This window comes from Oreochromis niloticus, linkage group LG4, assembly GCF_001858045.2.
Source record: "Oreochromis niloticus isolate F11D_XX linkage group LG4, O_niloticus_UMD_NMBU, whole genome shotgun sequence".
NCBI lineage: Eukaryota > Metazoa > Chordata > Actinopteri > Cichliformes > Cichlidae > Oreochromis > Oreochromis niloticus.
The window spans coordinates 28,923,224-28,942,273 of NC_031969.2; the positions used below are offsets into that span (position 1 = coordinate 28,923,224).

Consider the following 19,050-nt stretch of genomic DNA (forward strand, 5'->3'; position numbering starts at 1 on the left):
ACTCTAAAAAAAGTACAAGCTCATACATGGTGGTACTATTTATTTAACATTTAGGCAGAACATAACAGTGTTTGCTTTGATTCAGTTCTCTTGTGCTCTTTAATAAATGTGGCCACATTCATAATGATTACAGTTGTACAGTAGGGCTTGAAAGATTCTGACCTTTGTGTCCATCAGAACTTTAGTCAGGCTGTTTATTTAATTAAATTATACACGACATACATCTAATCTTGTATTGACTAATACTTCTCTGTCTTTCCAGAGTCCAGACTCTGACTGCAAGCACAAATCCAAGGATTCCCTGTCCAGTGGGATCCATCTCACTGTGGCATCAGATGACACCATGTCCATGTCACCAGAGGCAGACCCACCACATCTACCTTCTGTGGACCTCACCCCGCCTCAGATCTTCTGCTCTGGAGACCCAGAGCCTTCGGGACTTCTGTGTGGCACCCAGCGCTTCCCCTCTCTCCCGGAGCACCTGGAGATCTCCACAGAAATGCAGGAGATCCAGAGGCATGTCTCTGATCCTGTCCTGCCGGGCAGCTAGAAGAGCTATCACCGACCCTGACACCCTACAGCCTGGTACTTTGGACAGGACAGCCATATTTCCCCCACATCGGTACTTCCTTCCCATTTAAACCTCCTCTCCTGTTCAGATGCTGCTGTGGAGCGTGGGATGCCTTGCCTTTCACATCACAGAGGGTACACAGTGCCTCGAGTTTCTCAAGCACAGACCAAACATTGCCCTCAAAGGCTGCTGTAGTTTTGTGCTCCAGCATCCCATCACTCCCAAAGTCCTGTGCAATAAAGAGCAGGATGGTGCACTGACATCTACAGGACATGCCAAGCAGTCACTGGATCTCAAAGCTACACCAACTGCTCCTACATGGAGGCGTCCTTGAAGAGAAGTGAAATGACAAGAAAGAATTAAGAGGTTTCACGTTTGAAGAATTATCTGCAGTCACTTTGTGTAAGAATTGCACATTTAGATTTGAACATAGAAAACTATAATCAGCTATTTGGAAATGAAATTATTTTCATATTGCAAATATTTATGGGTACATTCAGGACCATGCACTTAGTAAATGTAACAACTGTGAGTGGTTTAGGTTCAGTGTTTTGTCGTTGTTGTGTATGTTTAAAAATATCAAAAAGTCGTACAATAACTGTCTCACACACCGTGAAGGATGACGATTTATGGCAGACGTAGGAGAAAGCGTCATTTTCATCTCATATTTCCTGTTGCGGCATTTTGATGTGAATGAAAACTTGTTAAGCGTGTCATGAGAAAATATTAGAATATACACAATGAAGCAGCACAGAACAAAACAAAAAAACGTCAAAGTTTCATGTACATTTAAATATAGCTCTTACAGTTTTGTTTTTGGTCACGAATGCTTTGATTGCTCCCGTTTCTGTGTTTGTTTATCCGCTCGCCTCAGACGTGTGTCAACTATTTCTCAAAGCAGCGTGGTCACGCGGTTTCATAACGCTCCTGATGTGTTTATCTGAAAGTGCCAACAATGAAGGACTTGTTCTCTCAGTTATTTTGACTCGCAGTGGACAAACTGCACCCTGGACGCACGTAAAGGGAAATCAGCTTAGTGGCAGTTGAAGTGGATGGTAACTGTCAATCGCATACAGGCGCAGAGACGACATCTAAATCCGCGCCGAGATGATCTCTCAGTTTCAGCCACGGGGTGAATGTAATGACCTTTTAAGCATTTATAATTCTGTGAAAGGCTTCTTGAAGCACAGATTCCTGTTATTTGTCTTTTTTAGATTAAAGACACACCACAGTTACTTCCTTTTGTTTTCCAAGTAACTTACCTGAGCGCTGGGATAATAACTGCAATGCCAAATGGAACATTGCAAACACTTCAAAATAACAGAACACATTAAAGCTATGTTTAAAAAGTTTTTAAATGAATATATAAAATATTGTCATTTAGGAGGATAGGTTTTCCTAAATATTGTACACCTCAGTCTGATGTCTGTCTGTCTGTCTGTCTAAGCCCCGATCAACAAGTTGTAAGAATACGTGTATAAAAGCAAAAAGTCTTGATGTGAATTTGGCCAACCTCACATTCAAGTTCAACTTTTTTTTGCACCTCTGCACCGTTTTCAATTAGGCTGATGTTTTTACGTCTCTCAAATGAAGGGCGCTTATGTCCCCTTGCTGTTGTGTCACTGCAGTGGCAGCTGGATGTCCTCTAATTTGTCAAAACAGCGAAGCCAAGGGGAGCAGGTGATGAGGGAAGATGACTTGTGTGGCCAAAAAACTCAGGGCATCACACTAGAACTCCTTGTTGATAGTCTCACACTCGGGACAACTTTATAGTGCACAACAGGATGAAGCCAGTTTAGTATCCTCCTGGACTTCCTCTTCACCCGACATGTGAAGAGGAAACTGTCCACTGATGAAAAAGCTCAGTTCCTGGAAACCCAGCTTCCGTTGCCAGTGGTGAGCCTCCGCTCAAAATTTGGGTCAGTGCAATACAAAAGTTAATGTTTAATTTCTGTGACAAATTTAAAGCATGTGCCCAGCATAAGTGGTCATAACATGACTTCTAGGGAGTGATCTAAATTTATCAGCTGCACAGAAAGCTGAGTGGAAGAGCAGATTAGCCCAATTTAACATTGGAAAGCTGCAACTTCAAGACTTTTCAGGAGGAATAGTAGTAAATTCTTATGAAAAGCAAGTATCAGACCTTAAAATTATGGATGGGAAGTGCAATGTTGAGGTTTTTTTGCACTGAAAAGAAAAAAGCTACCTGTATTACAAGAACAGTCAGGGAACTGATAACTAAGCAGAGGAAAGGACAGTACTGCACCTGTAGGGGGTATAGCTCAGTGGTAGAGCATTTGACTGCAGATCAAGAGGTCCCCGGTTCAAATCCGGGTGCCCCCTCTTTTCACCCTTCTACCAACACAAACTGAAATTATGTTTATAGTAGTGAGGCAACTGAGCGGAAGGTGAAAATGACCCCGAACTGTAAATAGAAAGCTCTGGCTCTCTGAGAACTGCAGGATGAATGTGCTGACAGCAGTAGCTTTCTAAATAGATTAACTCGTGCCATGCAAAGGCAGCAACAGTAAAACAATCTTACAAAACTTGGGGGAAAAGAAATAAGGCAACACAAGGCTTAGTTTGTAAGACATGGAGGAATACAATTTATTTGAGTAAATTCCATATTAAACTTTATGAAAAGAAAAAAACTACGGCATGAACACTTGTCTTACAAACAACTTGAGTTGATATATTTATATGTATGTACAATTTGCCTTGTAATGGCATGCTACAAGGACATGACCCTTTAATTATTGAAAACAACAACAAAAAAAAAAAGAGGCAGACATAAACAGTCAGAAAGTTGTTTCCTCCCATTTTTACAGCTCACGCGCATGAAAAAAAAAATGCAGCTTTCCAAGCACAACATTCTACATGTAAAAATAAGACAAAGAGGAGAATAATTGAATAATTTGAGGGGGATAAAAGGCTGAACAACATTGCTCTGGTAGGTTTTGAGTGCTGCTGTACATGGCTGCTTCACAGCATCGCCAGCCGAACTAAAACACAACATATGATGACACATCACCGCAGCGACAATATGAACCCTCTCAGGTTATTTTACATTTTTCGAAAAGTTGCACCAATCACAAGCTCTAGCCTGGGCACAGTCATCTGGAGAGAGTACATACACCCAAATTTAACAGCTTTAACTGCCACAAGGGTAAACAAGACTGCAATATATTAATCCTCGAATTATCGATAAAAAGGTATGCATTCACGAGAAAGGCTACAACATATTCCTACATATTAGAGAGGTCATCTTCTGGCACCTACAGTAGCTGGTATCAACCTTTAAAAAGGAAACTGATGAAATGTACAAGGAAGGTAAACCCTTCATGAATATCACACGGCTGGCTACAAATCACACCGAGGAGTACAAAAATCGGACTTTCATACGCAGCAGCTCAAAGCATCGTGTCTCTTCCACCTGCTGAACACTACCTTGTGAGCAAAATAAATAAGTGCTTAAACACGGTTAATATAACAGTAAAGACGTGGAAAAAAACATTGTAAACCAGGTTATTGCGGAGCAGGTGTTTAATATTCCAAACACATTCAGAGAGTTCACTCGACACCTCATCCTCGTCTTGAAAACGTAGGAATGAGAACGGAAAAAAAGTCCAGATCTGAAATGGCGCTCCTTCTCCGTGACTTCACACACGCAGGATCTCCAGGCAGTTGTTATAGCAGATGGCGATCCAGTCCGGCTGCGTGGAGGCCCACTGCACGTTGTTGATCTCGCCTTCAGCGGTGTAGGCCAGGATCGGGTCCTCAATAGCCCGTGGCATCTGTTGGATGTCCCAGATCAGGGCCTGGTGGTCGTCAGCTTAGAGGAGACGGAAAGAAAAGGGAACAATAAAATTTAAACAGTCAATTAATTATTTTTAGAAAAACAAAAAGAGCACTCAGGAAGCGGGCAATGCAGAGATATCGGTGCTGAGATGGAAATAAAATGTTTAAGTGCTTCCTCTAACATAATTATGCCAGGGCTGGGCAAAATAACTTTAAAGAAAATGTAACAAAATGAGCACATTGCTAATATTGAATTTTCTTAAAAGCAGCAAAGAACAGTGCACCTTTCTATCCAGAACCTGGCTTAAAGCTGGAAAACTGCCCTTCTGATCTATTCTGACGTGATGATGTGCAGAAGAGTCATCTTAAATTGTGAATCGAATCTTTGTTGTGCTTTCTAGGACAACGAATACAACATTTGGATTAACTGCTGCACTGAATATTTGGCCTATCCACAGGCTTTTTATGACTGATTTTATTAACTTAATCACTCACATACTGACAACAAAGAGAGGGCTGTTTGAGTTCCCACAAAAAAAAAAGAAAATGGGACAGGCAAAGCACTCTTCTTTAAAGAGAAGTCTCGCCCAACGCACTTTTACAACACTAAAGTGTTTTTATTAAATATCGTTTTGTATTTCTGCCCAAACTTATTTTAAGTAGACAAATGTTGGTTTTGGTGTTTAAAGTAAAATCATTCCACTTTGTTAAGGTCATGGTTTACAAGACAAATCAAATCATTTGTGCAGTTATTTCATGTCCTAAAATACGTGAGACTCAGTAACAACCTCACAGTCTGCAAAACTTCTAAAATAAACTGTAAATAAACCATGCACTATTTTGCTCCATATCCTCATCCAGCAAACATTTTGGCTATAAGGGGAAACCCCCACTCACGGCGCGGGGAGTGAGTGCGACAGTCAGTATTTATCTATTTGCATTGTTACTAAACCAAAATAATTCAATAAACGGACACAGTTTGCGATTTTAAATGAAAAATTCTGAAGAAACAAACAAAGACAGATCAAATCTGTTTTTGCATGTTAATCTAGATGTTTTGAAATTTTAAGAAATCTAAAAAAAAATGTTTTGTAAAAAAAAAATGTAAAAATAAATAAATGAAAGTGCTGAACTTTAGGTTTTTGCATGCTGCGTCACTTCTTTTTGTTGTTTTCACTGTTGCTTGGCAGTAGGTAATGCATTGCCTTGCCCAAATATGGTCGAAGCTGTTTGCCATATATCATAAAACCACAAAAATAAAATAGCATGTTATAATCTTTTACATAATGCACCAATTAAACATTTCATGGCCCGTGACATCAGAAGCAGGACATATGACTACAGCCAAAAGCCTCAATTATAGCCCATTACAGACATGGACAGGTGGAGACCTGATGGCCAAATAATCATCACTGTTACACTTTTTAAAGTGTGCTTAAAGTCCGCTGCCTGTGGTGGATGGAGCGTGTTTGTAGTTGGTGGAAATGGAACAACAGTACTTAATGGGCCAATCATAATATTTCCCAATTTTCCCACTGAAGGATAAAGCCCCACTAAACAGTTAAAATACCCACACGTAGCTTTTGTCATATTGTATATGTCGCTATTTGTCTTAAGCATATAAAAATACGAGTAAATGACTTTGTAGCATGAGTCCTGTTTTTCTGTTTCTAAGAAGAGAATATAGTACAGTCCTGTTTTTTAATATTACAAATCAAAATCCAGCATATTGGCATCTTACAAGCCTTTAAAAACACAAATATAAACTTCTAGTTAAACACTGAAGTGTGTTATTTTATGTCTTAGCAGTACCTGAGATCACACATCTCCATGAGTGGTTCTAATTTTAATGAAGCCCTGCTTGCAGTTCGCTTACCTGCGGTGCAGATGTGACATGAGGAGTGCGGTGCCCACGCGATGCCGTTAACACAAGCGCGATGGTTGTTCAGCCGAGCCACTGGAGTGCAGGGCACACGTACGTCCAGGATAACCACCTATTAAACAAAAAGATTTCAAATTACATAATAATAAAACTATTTTCCTCATACAGATAAAATGTGGCCTGATGTTAAGGTCTTTGCTGGGAAATCTCCTTCTGCTGAGGTATTTAATGGAAAACTCTGGAGCAGGTACTTTGATAATTACATGCCCATAAAAATCTAAATGTTACTTTTTTATGCTCCCTAAAACAAAAAAGTGTTATAGTATTTTAAAGTAAACTCACCTCCATGCCGTCCATGGCCATCGTGGCCAGGTAGTTGGGGTCCTGTTTGTTCCAGCAGAGACGGAGGAGCGGGTGGTGCTGGGGGTCCTCGTAGATGATGGTGCTGTGCTCGAGGTGTCGCAGGTCAAACATGCGGACGGATCCATCGGCTCCAACAGAGGCGAACATGTCTCTGCCACCTCCTGCACGGCTGAACGCGATGTCATACACCTGCAGAGACAAACAGCTGGATTCAATTAAATATTCCTCTGCATACACAGCAACACAGGGATCACTTCTGGGCTCCAAACACACACACACCTCTTTGTCGTGGGCGATCAGCTGGGTCTTCACGTGTCCAGACACAAGGTTAACTCGTCCCAACACCTGGCCAGTTTCCAACCCCCAGATTGTGCAAGTGGTGTCAATACTGGAAGTACCTGCAGAAAAAGCAACACAGCTTAATGATTTCAAAGGTCACAAAAGAAAGAAAAACTACATTCAATTTAGTAACTCTTTACAGTTTATGACATACTGGGTTACTTACCAAGTAGATTAGGATCGACTTCATTCCAGTCGAAGGAGGTGAGGGGAGCGCAGAAGTCTGAGTTCTTGTTGTTATTCAGCAAACATTCAAGACGTGTTTCTGTGTCGCTGACCTGAAACACAAACCCAAGGACTCTTACAACAAGTGCTACCAGCTAATGTGCCACCAGCCAGCCACCAGGACAAAAAAAAAAGATCTTTTAGCCCTTTTACATGCAGTTGTGCATTTCAGCAGCAGACAAGTTAAATAAGGCTGGAAATACCGTTTTTACTTTTGCTATGAAAACATTAAAAAAAAAAAAAAAAGACCAAATGCATCTTCTTAAAAGTCCTCAACAATTCACAAATGTAATATTTCCTGCTTTGAAAACAGCTGGATATGTTTTTAGCAACTAAAGAGGATTAAATCATGCATTTGTTCCATGAGGTAATAGTTACAACAGCGGGACACTTTCAGTTCATAATAAAGAAGTAAAATGTGGGTCATTGATGTGTTATTAATAGTTTTTTTTAAACAACTGCAAAGTTCCATAGCGCAGAGACACAGAATAGTTCTTATTTGTTAACACAACTGGCTGTCTGATCCTCTAGATACATTTGTTATCTGCTCATTTTATCTCCTAAGACTTTAACAAGAAGAATCATGCATTCATTTCATCCCAGTTAAATTAATGCAAATTCTTCTTCGCCCCACAAGCTCTTACATTTAATCAGGTGACTTACTCCCCGTCTGTTTTAGAGTACAATTTAAAACATTATAGTAGGTATTAAAAATATTTAATGATCACTTTAAAAGCCAGTAGGTCATAAAGAGATGTCATCTTGATCTCTTCCCTGTTATTCTTCATCTTTCAACTGCTGCTTTTAGAGCACAGCAGCTCATCTCTCTCCATCTCACCCTGTCTCTAAGCATCCTCTTCTGTCACACCAACCCTCTGCATGTCCTTTCTCATTACATCTATGAATCTTCTCTCTGTAGTCCTCCTATTTTACTCCTGTCTGGCAGCTCCATATTCAGGCCTCCTTTGACCAATATTCACCATATCTCCCTATGCACATGTCCAAATCATCTCAGCCTTGCCTCTTTAAATCTGGCTCCAAACCACTCAACCTGAGCTTTCCCTCTGATGCACTCATTTCTAATCATGTCTAATCTCACTATCAGCCTGTAAACCTTCCCTCTCACTCCTCCTATCCTTGTGCTACAAATCACCCCAGAAACTGATCTCCACTCCCTGCCCGCACTCTCTTCTTCACCTCTCTTGCCTACCTATGCTGCTTGCGTCTTCATTGTTACACGTGTCCCCCTCTCATTCACTCACATATATTCTGTTTTGATTCTCCTAATAATTTAATCTTCTCTAGAACATACCTCCACTTCTCCAGACTCTCTTCCACCTGCTCCCTACTCTCACTACAGATCACGATATCATGTGAACATCACAGTCCATGGATGCGCCTGTCTGACCTCATCTCTCAGCCTGTCCATCACCAGTGGGGGCACAGAGCTGATCCTCACCACTGTCATGCTGTACTCATACACGTCTTCCAGCTTCCAGCTCGCTCCTGTGTGGTCACCCCTTTGCTCAAAACATACTACTCTAACCGTGTCTTGTTTGCCGTTTTCTTTTAAGTCACTTTTGGAAACTCAAGGTTTTAATTCATATTATAATTTCTATTATATTTTGCTTGTTCTCTTTGTAGCGTGTTCAGGATTTTCCTATATAAAACAGTTATCTGTATTCTTACCCTCCAAATGCGCAGGTAGTCCCCACTGGTGGCCAGTAGGTCTGGATAGACCCCCTTCGTGTCTGGGATCCACATGATCTTGGTGGTGGGGTAAGGGTGGTCAAATGTGTTCCTGCAGACAAACTCTGAGCTCTCTTCCTCCAGACCCACCAGCTGAACCTGTGCAGGAGGGAAAAACATCTCCTGTCATATCAAACAGATGACCTGATATACCGGGAATGAAACCAAATGCCTGTTCCCAAGGGGGTTCGGAGTGGCGTTACTACGGGATATTATTAGTAATACACAACAAAAGACGCGCTGGTTATTAACGCATATGCACACTGTTGCTGTTTTAGTTTTACTGGTAAATAACAACAGATCGGACATTGTTATTGTACGCTAGGGCAGCTAGCATTAGCATTAATTCGTCAACGCTGCGTTAGCTGCTGGCGGCCCAAACCACACTGCGCACCTTATTGTTGTATTCCTCCACGAAGCTGCCGAGAGCCAGCCGAAACCGTTTGTCCGGACGGACGCTCCAGTTCATGGCGTACACCGTCCATGGCGCTTCGTATTTGTAGATTTCTTTTCTTTTGCCGTGAAGAGACATCCCCCCTCGAACTGCAGCCAACACACCAGCGTCAGCGAACTGCGATTTAAGTAGTCCCACGAGCGAAGTTCGACCGCTTCTTTAACTTGTATGAACAAATGACGGCAGACACGGCGACAGCGGCTATTTAAATGAGCAAATCTTGTCTGAAAGCAACGTTTACCACCACGTTACTTAACAAAGAGTACCATCGCTGGCTTCAGCCTGAAGAAAAGGTCAACTCACACGATATCCAGATGACTTCCGGTTAGTATTTCCAACATAAAAGCCCCTCTACTCTTGAATTTATTGGCGGTCAGCGAAGAAGCTTAGAGATGCATTACCGCCACCTGCTGGTTGGATGTAAATAGCGGGTGATTAATTCAATTCATGAACACTGTGATGGAGACCTTTGGTTTGTGTAATGTTATAAATACTCAGATACTCCCCAGAGGCTCCAGACTTTTACATAAAGATATTATATTCAGTCCTGTAGAAAGTTATTTAAAAATATATGATCCTCTCTGGTTACTCTGGTATGAATAACTCTGAATCACTTTATGGTAAACAACACACTATCTGCAAAAAAAACTGTGAAAGAATTCCAGATGACAAGTTTGTAGTTCAACATACAAGTGATGACCTTTGACCTTCATCAGGTTTTATTTAATTGTGTTAGAGAAAATCTCATATGCTCTTCATGCAGCTGAGTACATCAAGTGTTTAAAACGGAAGCTGTGCAGGTCTGAGATCAGCAGCTTTGTGAAACACCAAACTGAGGTCCTGCTAATGCTGATAGATAGTGACACAGTTACAGGGGTGATTAATCCTTTTGGGGTTTTTTTTTTTTTGTCTTTAACTTTATCAGTAAAACAGCTGCAGCTTTCCCTACAGCACATGTGGTACTTTAACCTTTGTACTGTTTTCATCAGTTCATTTTGCAATTAACATGTTGGATGATCTGTCTGCTGTCACTGGGTGGTGCTGAGGTCTGAATCTGAGGGCAGCTCAGTATTTAAAAATAAATTTTATTTCATTATGTATGATCTGAGCATGCGCAGAATGATCCACAGCGCTCTTTGATCCTTTTTTAAAAAAAATTATTATTAAACTTTATTGAGAAACAGTATACAGAACGTGTACACAACCAGAGCAAAATTAACATATGCCAGGGGGTGTAATACAAAGAATTACATACATTCAAATAATTTGTAATTACTACAAATGGTAATAGTTTTCATAGCATTTTTGTTAAGTCATCCACAAATCAATTTTATGTAACATAAAACATCATTATAGTAATGTTTAAAATTAGGCTTTTGATTACTGTATTTGCATTTGTGAAAATAAAATTTAGCTAAGATAAAAAGTTTATTATAAAGTAAACATCTTTCTTTTTGCCTTCGAAAGAAACAAAATACAACATTGTCCCATTTCACAGTAAAGTCTTTGTAGAGATGTCCAGCAATGAATCTACTGAAGTCTTTCCAAAATGTTCTAGTGTATGAACAGATCCAGAAGAGGTGCTGCACAGTCTCAGGTTGGCTTCCACAAAATCCACAGTTCACATTTATGTCCCTTTTGAACTTTGTCACATAATGATTAGCAGGATAAAATTTATGCAGCATTTTAAATGAGACTTCCTTCACTTTATTCGTTACCAGATACTTGTTAGGAATTGTCCATGCTCTTTTCCAGTTGATGTCACTGACAAAGGAATTCCAATAAGAGACCACATGTGGAATAGTTGGAGATTCTGTCTGGAACAAAGCACGAATATTCTTATTACTTTTACTATGGTTTGTTAGATGGATTCACACATAGGAAGAATCTAAAGGGTTGGGGAGAGAAACAGACGATATGCAAGGTTGGATACCTTTAAAAAGCATTATAATACTCGTAGGTATTGCATCAAATAATATGGCATATTCTTTGGGTGTGGCTGGAAATTTATAGGTGTTTAAGAATTCTGAATAGGACATAAGCTGCACATTAGGATTAAACAGCTGATTCACTAAAACAATCCGTTTCTCAACCCACATAGAAAAAAATAATGATTTATTTTTATGCAATGTTCCTATTATTCCAAATTAAATACGTATGGGGTGTAAAGTTGTGTTTATATATAAGGGACCAAGCTAACAGAACTTGTTTGTGAAACATCGACAGGTTTTCTGGAAGCTTAGCTATATTATAATCACAACCGAAGATAAAATTTAGAGAAACTTAGAGAAGATGTGCTGAGGAATAAAATTCCAAATGGATACCGGATTTTTAAGAAAATGTTTAGCCCAATAAATCTTAAATGTATTGTTTAGAGTAGTAAAATCCAAAACATTGAGACCACCGTGTTCATAGTCATTCATCGCTACACTTTTTCTGATGTAATGTGTCCCGTTTTTCCAGAGGAAGTTGAAGAGCATTCGGTCAATATCCTTACAAGTTTTGCTGTGCAGAGAAATTGCTGCATAAGTCAGTCGAGACAGACCTTCTGCTTTTGAGAGCAATACCCTTCCTCTTAAACTTAAATCTCTCTGCAACCATTGATTTAAACTGGTTTGAGATTTTTTAATAATTGGGGGAAAATTTAGTGAAATTCTGTCTTTTGGATCTTTGCAGATAATCAGACCTAAATATGTTGCTTCATTTTTAACTGTTATATTACAAATACTCTGAACATTACTCTCTTTGACAGGTAATAATTGACATTTATTTAAGTTTAGCACCAATCCAGACCCTTTTGAGAAATACTCTATTACATGTAAAGCAATTGGCACTTGGCGGGCATTTTTAAGAAAAATTGTGGTATCATCTGCCAGTTGACTGATCACAGTCTCTCTGTCTGCTATATTTATACCTTTCACAGTGCTATTCAAAATATGAGAGGCAAGAATTTGGGTGCAAAGTAAAAAAAGATAAGGGCTAATTGGGCAACCCTGGCGTACCCCTCGATTAAGACTAAAACAAGAAGTGGTGCCATTTTTCATTCTAATAGAACTATTAGCATTGGAATACAGAGTTTTGATAGCTTTGCAGAAGATATCACCAAAACCAAATTCCTGAAGTGTAAGAAATATAAATTCATGCTCAATTGAGTCAAAGGCTTTATAGAAGTCCAGGAGAAGGATAAATGAGTCATCAGATATTAATGCTGAGTAGTCCAGAATATCCAAGACGAGTCTAATATTATTGGAGATGTGCCTGTTTGTCATAAATCCAGACTGTGTCTCATCTACAATATCATCCAAAATATATTTCATTCTTCTAGCTAGCAATAGAGCTAATATTTTATAATCATTATTTAGGAGGCTAATTGGTCTCCAGTTTTCTATAAAAAGTAGGTCCTTCTTAGGTTTGGGAATTAAAGTAATAAGTCCTTGAGTAAGGCTGGGGGGAAGAGTGCCCCTTTCAATACTTTCATTATAAACCTGCAACAAAAAGGGTGCAAGCTGAGAAGAAAATGATTGATAGAATTCAGCCACCAGCCCATCTGTGCCTGGAGATTTGTTGTTTTTAAGAAATTCAATAGATGTCAATATCTCTTTTTCAGTAATTGGACTGTCACAAAAAAGCCTATCAGCACTTTTAATCATTTCAACATTATTTACAGAGTCAATAAATTGGGTAGCGACCTTTGTGTTATAATTGGATTCATACAACTTTGAGTAGAAATTACAACAAAATTGAGAGATAATTTCTGCATCATCACTGACCGTACCATTTATATTCAATTTGTGAATAGCATTGGCTTTAGATCTACGTTTTTCTAAGCGGAAAAAATAAGCAGAATTCTGCTCTCCCTCCTCTATCCATCTTTTTCTTGAACGAACAAAAGCTCCTTCAGCTTTCTGGCGGTAGAGCTCATCCAGTTTAGATTGAAAGGACCTAAGATGTAATCTATCCTCCTCCGAGACCTCGTCTGGTGGGAGTTGATATATTGCGGAAATTTGAACAATTCGATTTTCTTCTTCTGCTGCCCTTGACTTAGCTATTTTTGCCCCATACTGTCTCAACATTTTACTCGTTTTAAATTTTAAAAAAAATTCCCAGTTTGTGCCATAGGAATTCTCAATGTTAGCCTTGTGTATAAAATGTTTTAACAGTTGTGTGATTTCAGATTTTACAATTGTATGGCTCAAAAGCGAACTATTTAATTTCCAATATGAGGATCTATTAATTGCAATAGTTGGAAAGAGTTGCAGGTTAATATATATTGCTCTATGGTCCGTAAGTGGAGTTGTAAGGATATTGACCGTGACACTGTCCTTTGATAGACTACTTGATATTAACCAGAAATCAATATGCGATTTCCTTGAACCAGAACGGTTACTCCAGGTAAATGATATATCGTCAGGAAATTTGTCTCTCCGAATATCTGTTACATTAAATTTATCCATAAATGTTTCCAATCTCAAATTTTTTCTAAAATGTTGTGCTGTGGGCCATCGATCTATAGTGTCATTTAGTGAAACATTAAAATCTCCTCCAATTATTAAATTTGAACTGGGCTATTTAGAGAGCCAAAAACTAATCCTTGTATCTAAAGAGTCAATTAATTTATCATTTTCAGGTTTGGTATTATAGCCATATAAATTGACAATTATGAAAATGGAGTGATTGTATTCTACTACCAGACAAATATAATGACCCAAAGAGTCACAATCTGAATGTAGAACAATACCTCCGAAGCTACCTTTGAGAGTTGTGACCCCAGCTGACCCCTCTGTGGCGTGCGAATACCAAACATCGTTACTCCACTGAGACTTCCAGAAGTTCACATCAGCAGATACAGAATGGCTGTCTTGGAAAAAAAAAACGAAAATCACTTTTACATTTCTTAGCAAACAAAAATAAGGCTTTACGTTTACAGATCTGTCTCAACCCCCTGGCATTAAGGGAAACAATAGAAAATGACAATTAAGAAAACAAAAAATAAACAGCTAGAAATTCAAGGAACCAATATTGTGTGCTTAACAAAACAATAAACCTCACTAAGGGACCGAGCATTGCAAGGATGAAAATAACTCGGCAGAAATACAAGAAATATTTTTTAAGGTACAACTCAGGTGCTGAAACTTAAGTGTCCTCGAAATATAAATGAAGCATAGACTTAATGATCCAAAACATCAGAAGGATCAATGAAAAACATTCAACCAAGTCCAAGCAACTGTGCAACATTGTAGGGACTTTTCTATTCCTTAGCTCCCCCCGTATTCACCTCATTCTGAAGACGGGAAAACTTCCGTCCCATTAACAAACCCCGGCATCCGACGTAACAGGCCTTTTTATTTTCTCTGCGAGCCTTCTCGCAGGCCACAACTTGCTCCGGCGCTTACTCTCTTCTCAGGAAAGGTCCTCAGCAAACTTGAGGTCCCGGTTGTCCTTTAAGAATGGAGATGTCTTGGCTGCTTTCCACAGGCTCTCTCTGGTTCTGCGGGAGATGAACTGGATGATAATAGGTCTGGGACTGATGTTGTTTGGGCGTTTGGAGCCGACCCGATGTACGGTGTCATTGGTGTCATAAAGTTGATTTTTACATTCAGGAAACACGGCCTGACAAATCTCAACAGCAACTCTCCATGTATCCTCCTGTTGCTCTTCTTTGACACCAAACAGCCTGAGGTTTCACCGTCTGGAGTATCGCTGGAGATCTGTGATTCTTAGCTGGTCATACGCTCTTCCTCTTTGGAGATTTTCTGTTTCAAAGTGCCCACTCTGCATTTGACATCTTTTATCTCTTCACATGCAAAGTCCACAGTTTTTCTGATCCAGGTCATCCATTCTTTCGTTTATTAGCTTTGACAGAGTTTCAACAATATCCACGCTATCTACCTTTGAATGCAACGCTTTCTTTGGTGCCGGAGACTGGCTGGGTGAGACGGGTAGAGGTGGAAACTCGTCCATTACGTCCTCGGTTATTGGGAGAGGTAGTGAAAGAGCCGTGTAGTCATGGCAGTTGTCAAGCAGTGGGTTTACCGACCCGGCTGTTTGGCTAGAATTAGCCTTTAGCAGTAGCTTCGTTGTGGAGCTAGCCGAGGGTCTTTTATTGTCACGCTGTGACATTTTGTCGCTTTATTGATCAAAATCAGTCCTTTTCTGGCTTAAATACCTAAAAAGCTTCTGAGGTCTGAGTTGACACAGTGTTCCTACCGTATTATAGGGTTACGTTTGCTAAGCTCGGCAGTAAGCGTGTACTTACTCGGCCATCTTGGAACGCCCCCTCGCTCTTTGATCCTTTGACCTTCAAAGGACCATTCTGACGTCACGGTCGACTTCACGGTCTCCGAGTCCTTAAATAGGGGAGCGCCTTTAACAGTTTACATTGGAGCATTTTCAGAAACAGCCAGTTGTTTTAGACAAAGCTAATACGTATTTAACCCGTGACACCGTTCTTTAAACCTTTAAAAAATGTCACCGGAATCATTAAATAACTTACCTTCTGGAAGCAATAGTGGATTGGAATTACTAAGGCTGTGGCTTCAGGCTTTTAATATTAGACTGTCTCAGATTAATGAATTAGTAAAGCTAAATGCTGAGTTAGACAGTATAATTGCTACTCAGCTGTCTGACGTTAGAAGGGACCGAGATAAAATCAACGAAGAGTATAAAGACAGTAGGAGAGAACACAGGGAAGAGATAAAAAAAATGAGGGAAAAACAAACAGAACTCAGAAGAGGGTACGAAAATATACAAACAAAAAACGGAGAACTCAGAAGAGAGTACCAAGATATTACAAAAAAAACCGCAGAACTTGGAAAAGAAAACGCAGAACTCAGAAGAGGGTACGAAAATATTACAAAAAAAACCGCAGAACTCGGAGAAGAAAACGCAGAACTCAGAAGAGGGTACGAAAATATTACAAAAGAAGACACAGAACTCAGGGAAGAAAACGCAGAACTCAGAAGAGGGTACGAAAATATTACAAAAAAAACCGCAGAACTCAAGGAAGAAAACGCAGAACTCAGAAGAGGGTACGAAAATATTATAAAAGAAAACGCAGAACTCAGGAAAACTGTGGAAAATCATCAGCGCCTAGTGGAAGAAGCACAGTGTATAATAAATAGCAATGCTCCTGAACCTGAGGAGGCTGAGACCCATGGTTCGTGGTGTCATGGTGCCAAAAGCCTACTTAAAGTAGGTCTTGCCACAGCGGCCATTGTTGTTCCTGCAGCTTGCTGGGCCATCTCAAAGCTTTTCGGCTAAAGTGAATGTCCCGCTCTGTGGGATCATGATTACTATCATGATCGCTACAATTGTGGATTCTGGTCCACATCCACAATTACAGCCCTACTGTAATTGTGGATGTGGACCAGAAACCCTTTAAAAACAGTAATGATGTTTTCCAGCCACAGTCCACCTTCATCCTGGCGTTGTTCCCGCTGGTGCAGGGTCCGCTCTTCAGCAAAGGTTTCTCCATTTGCTTCTGTCCAAGGCGTGACGGGTGATGCGTTGACGGTCTTAATGTCTTCCTTGATTTTGTCCATCCACCGTTTCTTCGGTCTGCCCTTCTGGGTCGATCCTCATAGCCATTTTTGGTACAAGGTTCTCATCGCTTCGAATCACCTTAGGTGGGACTCGAGCATCTTTGGACTCCAGCCACAGCCCACCAACCTGTCATAAATATTCTGTGCTCTCCTTTATGTTTGATTTTATTTTGCTCCTCACACCCCAACCAGTCATGGCAGAAGACCGCCCCTCCCTGAGCCTGGTTCTGCCAGAGGTTTCTTCCTGTTAAAAGGGAGTTTTTCCTCTCCACCGTTGCCAGAGTGCTTGCTCATAGGGGATCATTTGATTGTTGGGATTGAATTTTTGGGTTTCATTTAATTGGCTTGAACTGAAAAACCTAAAAATTCAGGTGAGGGTTTTACATACAGGAGAGCACTACATTTGTTAACTGCACTTTGTTTTTATTTGTAGTTTTTGCAGTGCTTCCTACTACAAAAACTACAAATAAAAACCTTGCAGTTAGCAGCAAATCAAAATAAAGAAAACACATTTTTAAAAGATCCACTGCTGCTCTGTGTGTTTACTTCAATGAACAATTGTATGTTTTTGTGGTAGAAGATTATAGATTGTCCAAATATGTGAGAGTTTTAAAAGTAGCACTGCATAAGATTTACTGTGGCACAGATCGTTGAGCAGATCGTGTGTTGATCTGAGACCTGTGATTTCCAGTAGTGCTTTATTCCCAAGACAAAATCAAATTGTCCTCTGCTGCCGTGTTGTTGCACAATGAAAATGATGGAGGTTTCAGAAACAGTCCGGCCCTGGTTACTGTCTCAGATATGACGCTAGTCTTATCCTGTCTGCTTCTGTGTGTATATATGTAATATGCATATCCACATAATTATGGATTACTATAATTATGATATTTAATAAACACACACTGTGTTTTAAAGAACATACATTAAGAAACTGATTACATTTTTATTTCAAATATATTTTATTATATTTTCTGTCATCATTTTATTATAGATTAAGTGCAAGAGTTGTTAAGTGTGGATAATTAAATAATAGTTTATTGCAATAGCAAATTGCGCCTTGTTCTCAGATGGACAGCAAGTGGAGAGTGATAGATGAGATGAGAAGATGGGAGGAGGAAGAGAGGCAAAGAGTGATTCACAGGCAGAGCCTAGTTTATTTACCACAGTTTTTGTTGCCTTATGGTTCCAAGCGCTTTCCCCAGTCTTTGCATTTTGTATTATCTCATAACACTTGTTTAATCAGCGACCATCTCTCCTATGGACGTTTTCCTGTCTACAGTCCCAGATCAACACAGCCCTGCCCTCCAGCACTATCAGCAGCGGGAGCAGCAGAAACCCCTCAACAGCAACATTTTACCCACCAGGTAAAACATAGGCTATATTTGCTTTGCCTTATCGCCACCTCACAACACTGATATAGTATGATGCGATCTCATATTAGATTCTTGATGAATGTGTGTGTTGTTATTCAGCCTGGTTTAATGTGCCCCTTTTTAACTTGAGCACCCGCCCAGTCACCGTGAGGGAGAAGCTGTGCACCTGAGACATCGAGCTTCTGGTTGTTTCCCTGTGCCCCTACTACCTCCTCAGAGAATTCCCACAGCTTTCATCATCTTGGCCCTGACAACATCAGCAGTGGAGTCCTGAGGCACTGTGCAGGGCAACTAGGAAGTGTGTTCCGGACTCACTGTTAGGATCCACTGATTTAGTCACTGATCAACCTTCAGTCACGTAGGAGGTCAGAGCTTCATGTTTATGGGATTAATGTGCAGTTTTATTGAATCTGTATTTATCTGTAAACAGGGTTCATACGGGTGCTTGAAATATGTGATGTTTGGTGCAGTTTTCCTGTTTGTGGGGGAAGAAATGCTTTTTAAGTCAACCTAAGATGATCGTTTCATTTTCACATGGTCTTAGTGAGGTGATGCAAAGTGAAACATGCTTTCTGTTTGTTTGTTTTTTCGGCCATGTGCTGGGAAAGCTTGAACATGGACCTTGAAAGTGCTTAAAAAGTGCTTGAATTCGAGCCAGAAAAAGGCGTATGAACCCTTGATTGGGAGGTATATAATATTAAAATTGAAAATATAATATCAAAACATATTTTAAACATTCTTTGAATCAAATGTGT

The 19,050-nt window shown here is 39.9% G+C and overlaps 2 protein-coding genes and 1 non-coding gene across 3 annotated transcripts in view; 2 read left to right on the forward strand and 1 right to left on the reverse strand.

Annotated features, from left to right (window-relative positions):
• kcnh6a (potassium voltage-gated channel, subfamily H (eag-related), member 6a) overlaps positions 1-3,972 on the forward strand; it is a 28,538-nt gene extending 24,566 nt beyond the window's left edge. Inside the window, exon 16 of the mRNA XM_005468950.4 lies at positions 263-3,972. Coding sequence (XP_005469007.1) covers positions 263-550 — 288 coding nt within the window. The 3' untranslated portion in view covers positions 551-3,972. The remainder of the gene's footprint in view (positions 1-262) is intronic.
• trnac-gca (transfer RNA cysteine (anticodon GCA)) lies at positions 2,843-2,914 on the forward strand. The gene has a single exon. It is a non-coding gene; the product is annotated as a tRNA-Cys (tRNA).
• dcaf7 (ddb1 and cul4 associated factor 7) lies at positions 3,154-9,715 on the reverse strand. The gene is made up of 7 exons (XM_003441985.5): positions 9,322-9,715; positions 8,868-9,026; positions 7,120-7,231; positions 6,894-7,012; positions 6,594-6,803; positions 6,246-6,363; positions 3,154-4,403 (listed from the first exon to the last, which is right to left on the reverse strand). The coding sequence occupies exons 1-7, from the start codon at positions 9,457-9,459 to the stop codon at positions 4,231-4,233; spliced, it is 1,029 nt and encodes a 342-aa protein (XP_003442033.1). The 5' UTR covers positions 9,460-9,715; the 3' UTR covers positions 3,154-4,230.
• Positions 9,716-19,050: the final 9,335 nt, after the last annotated feature.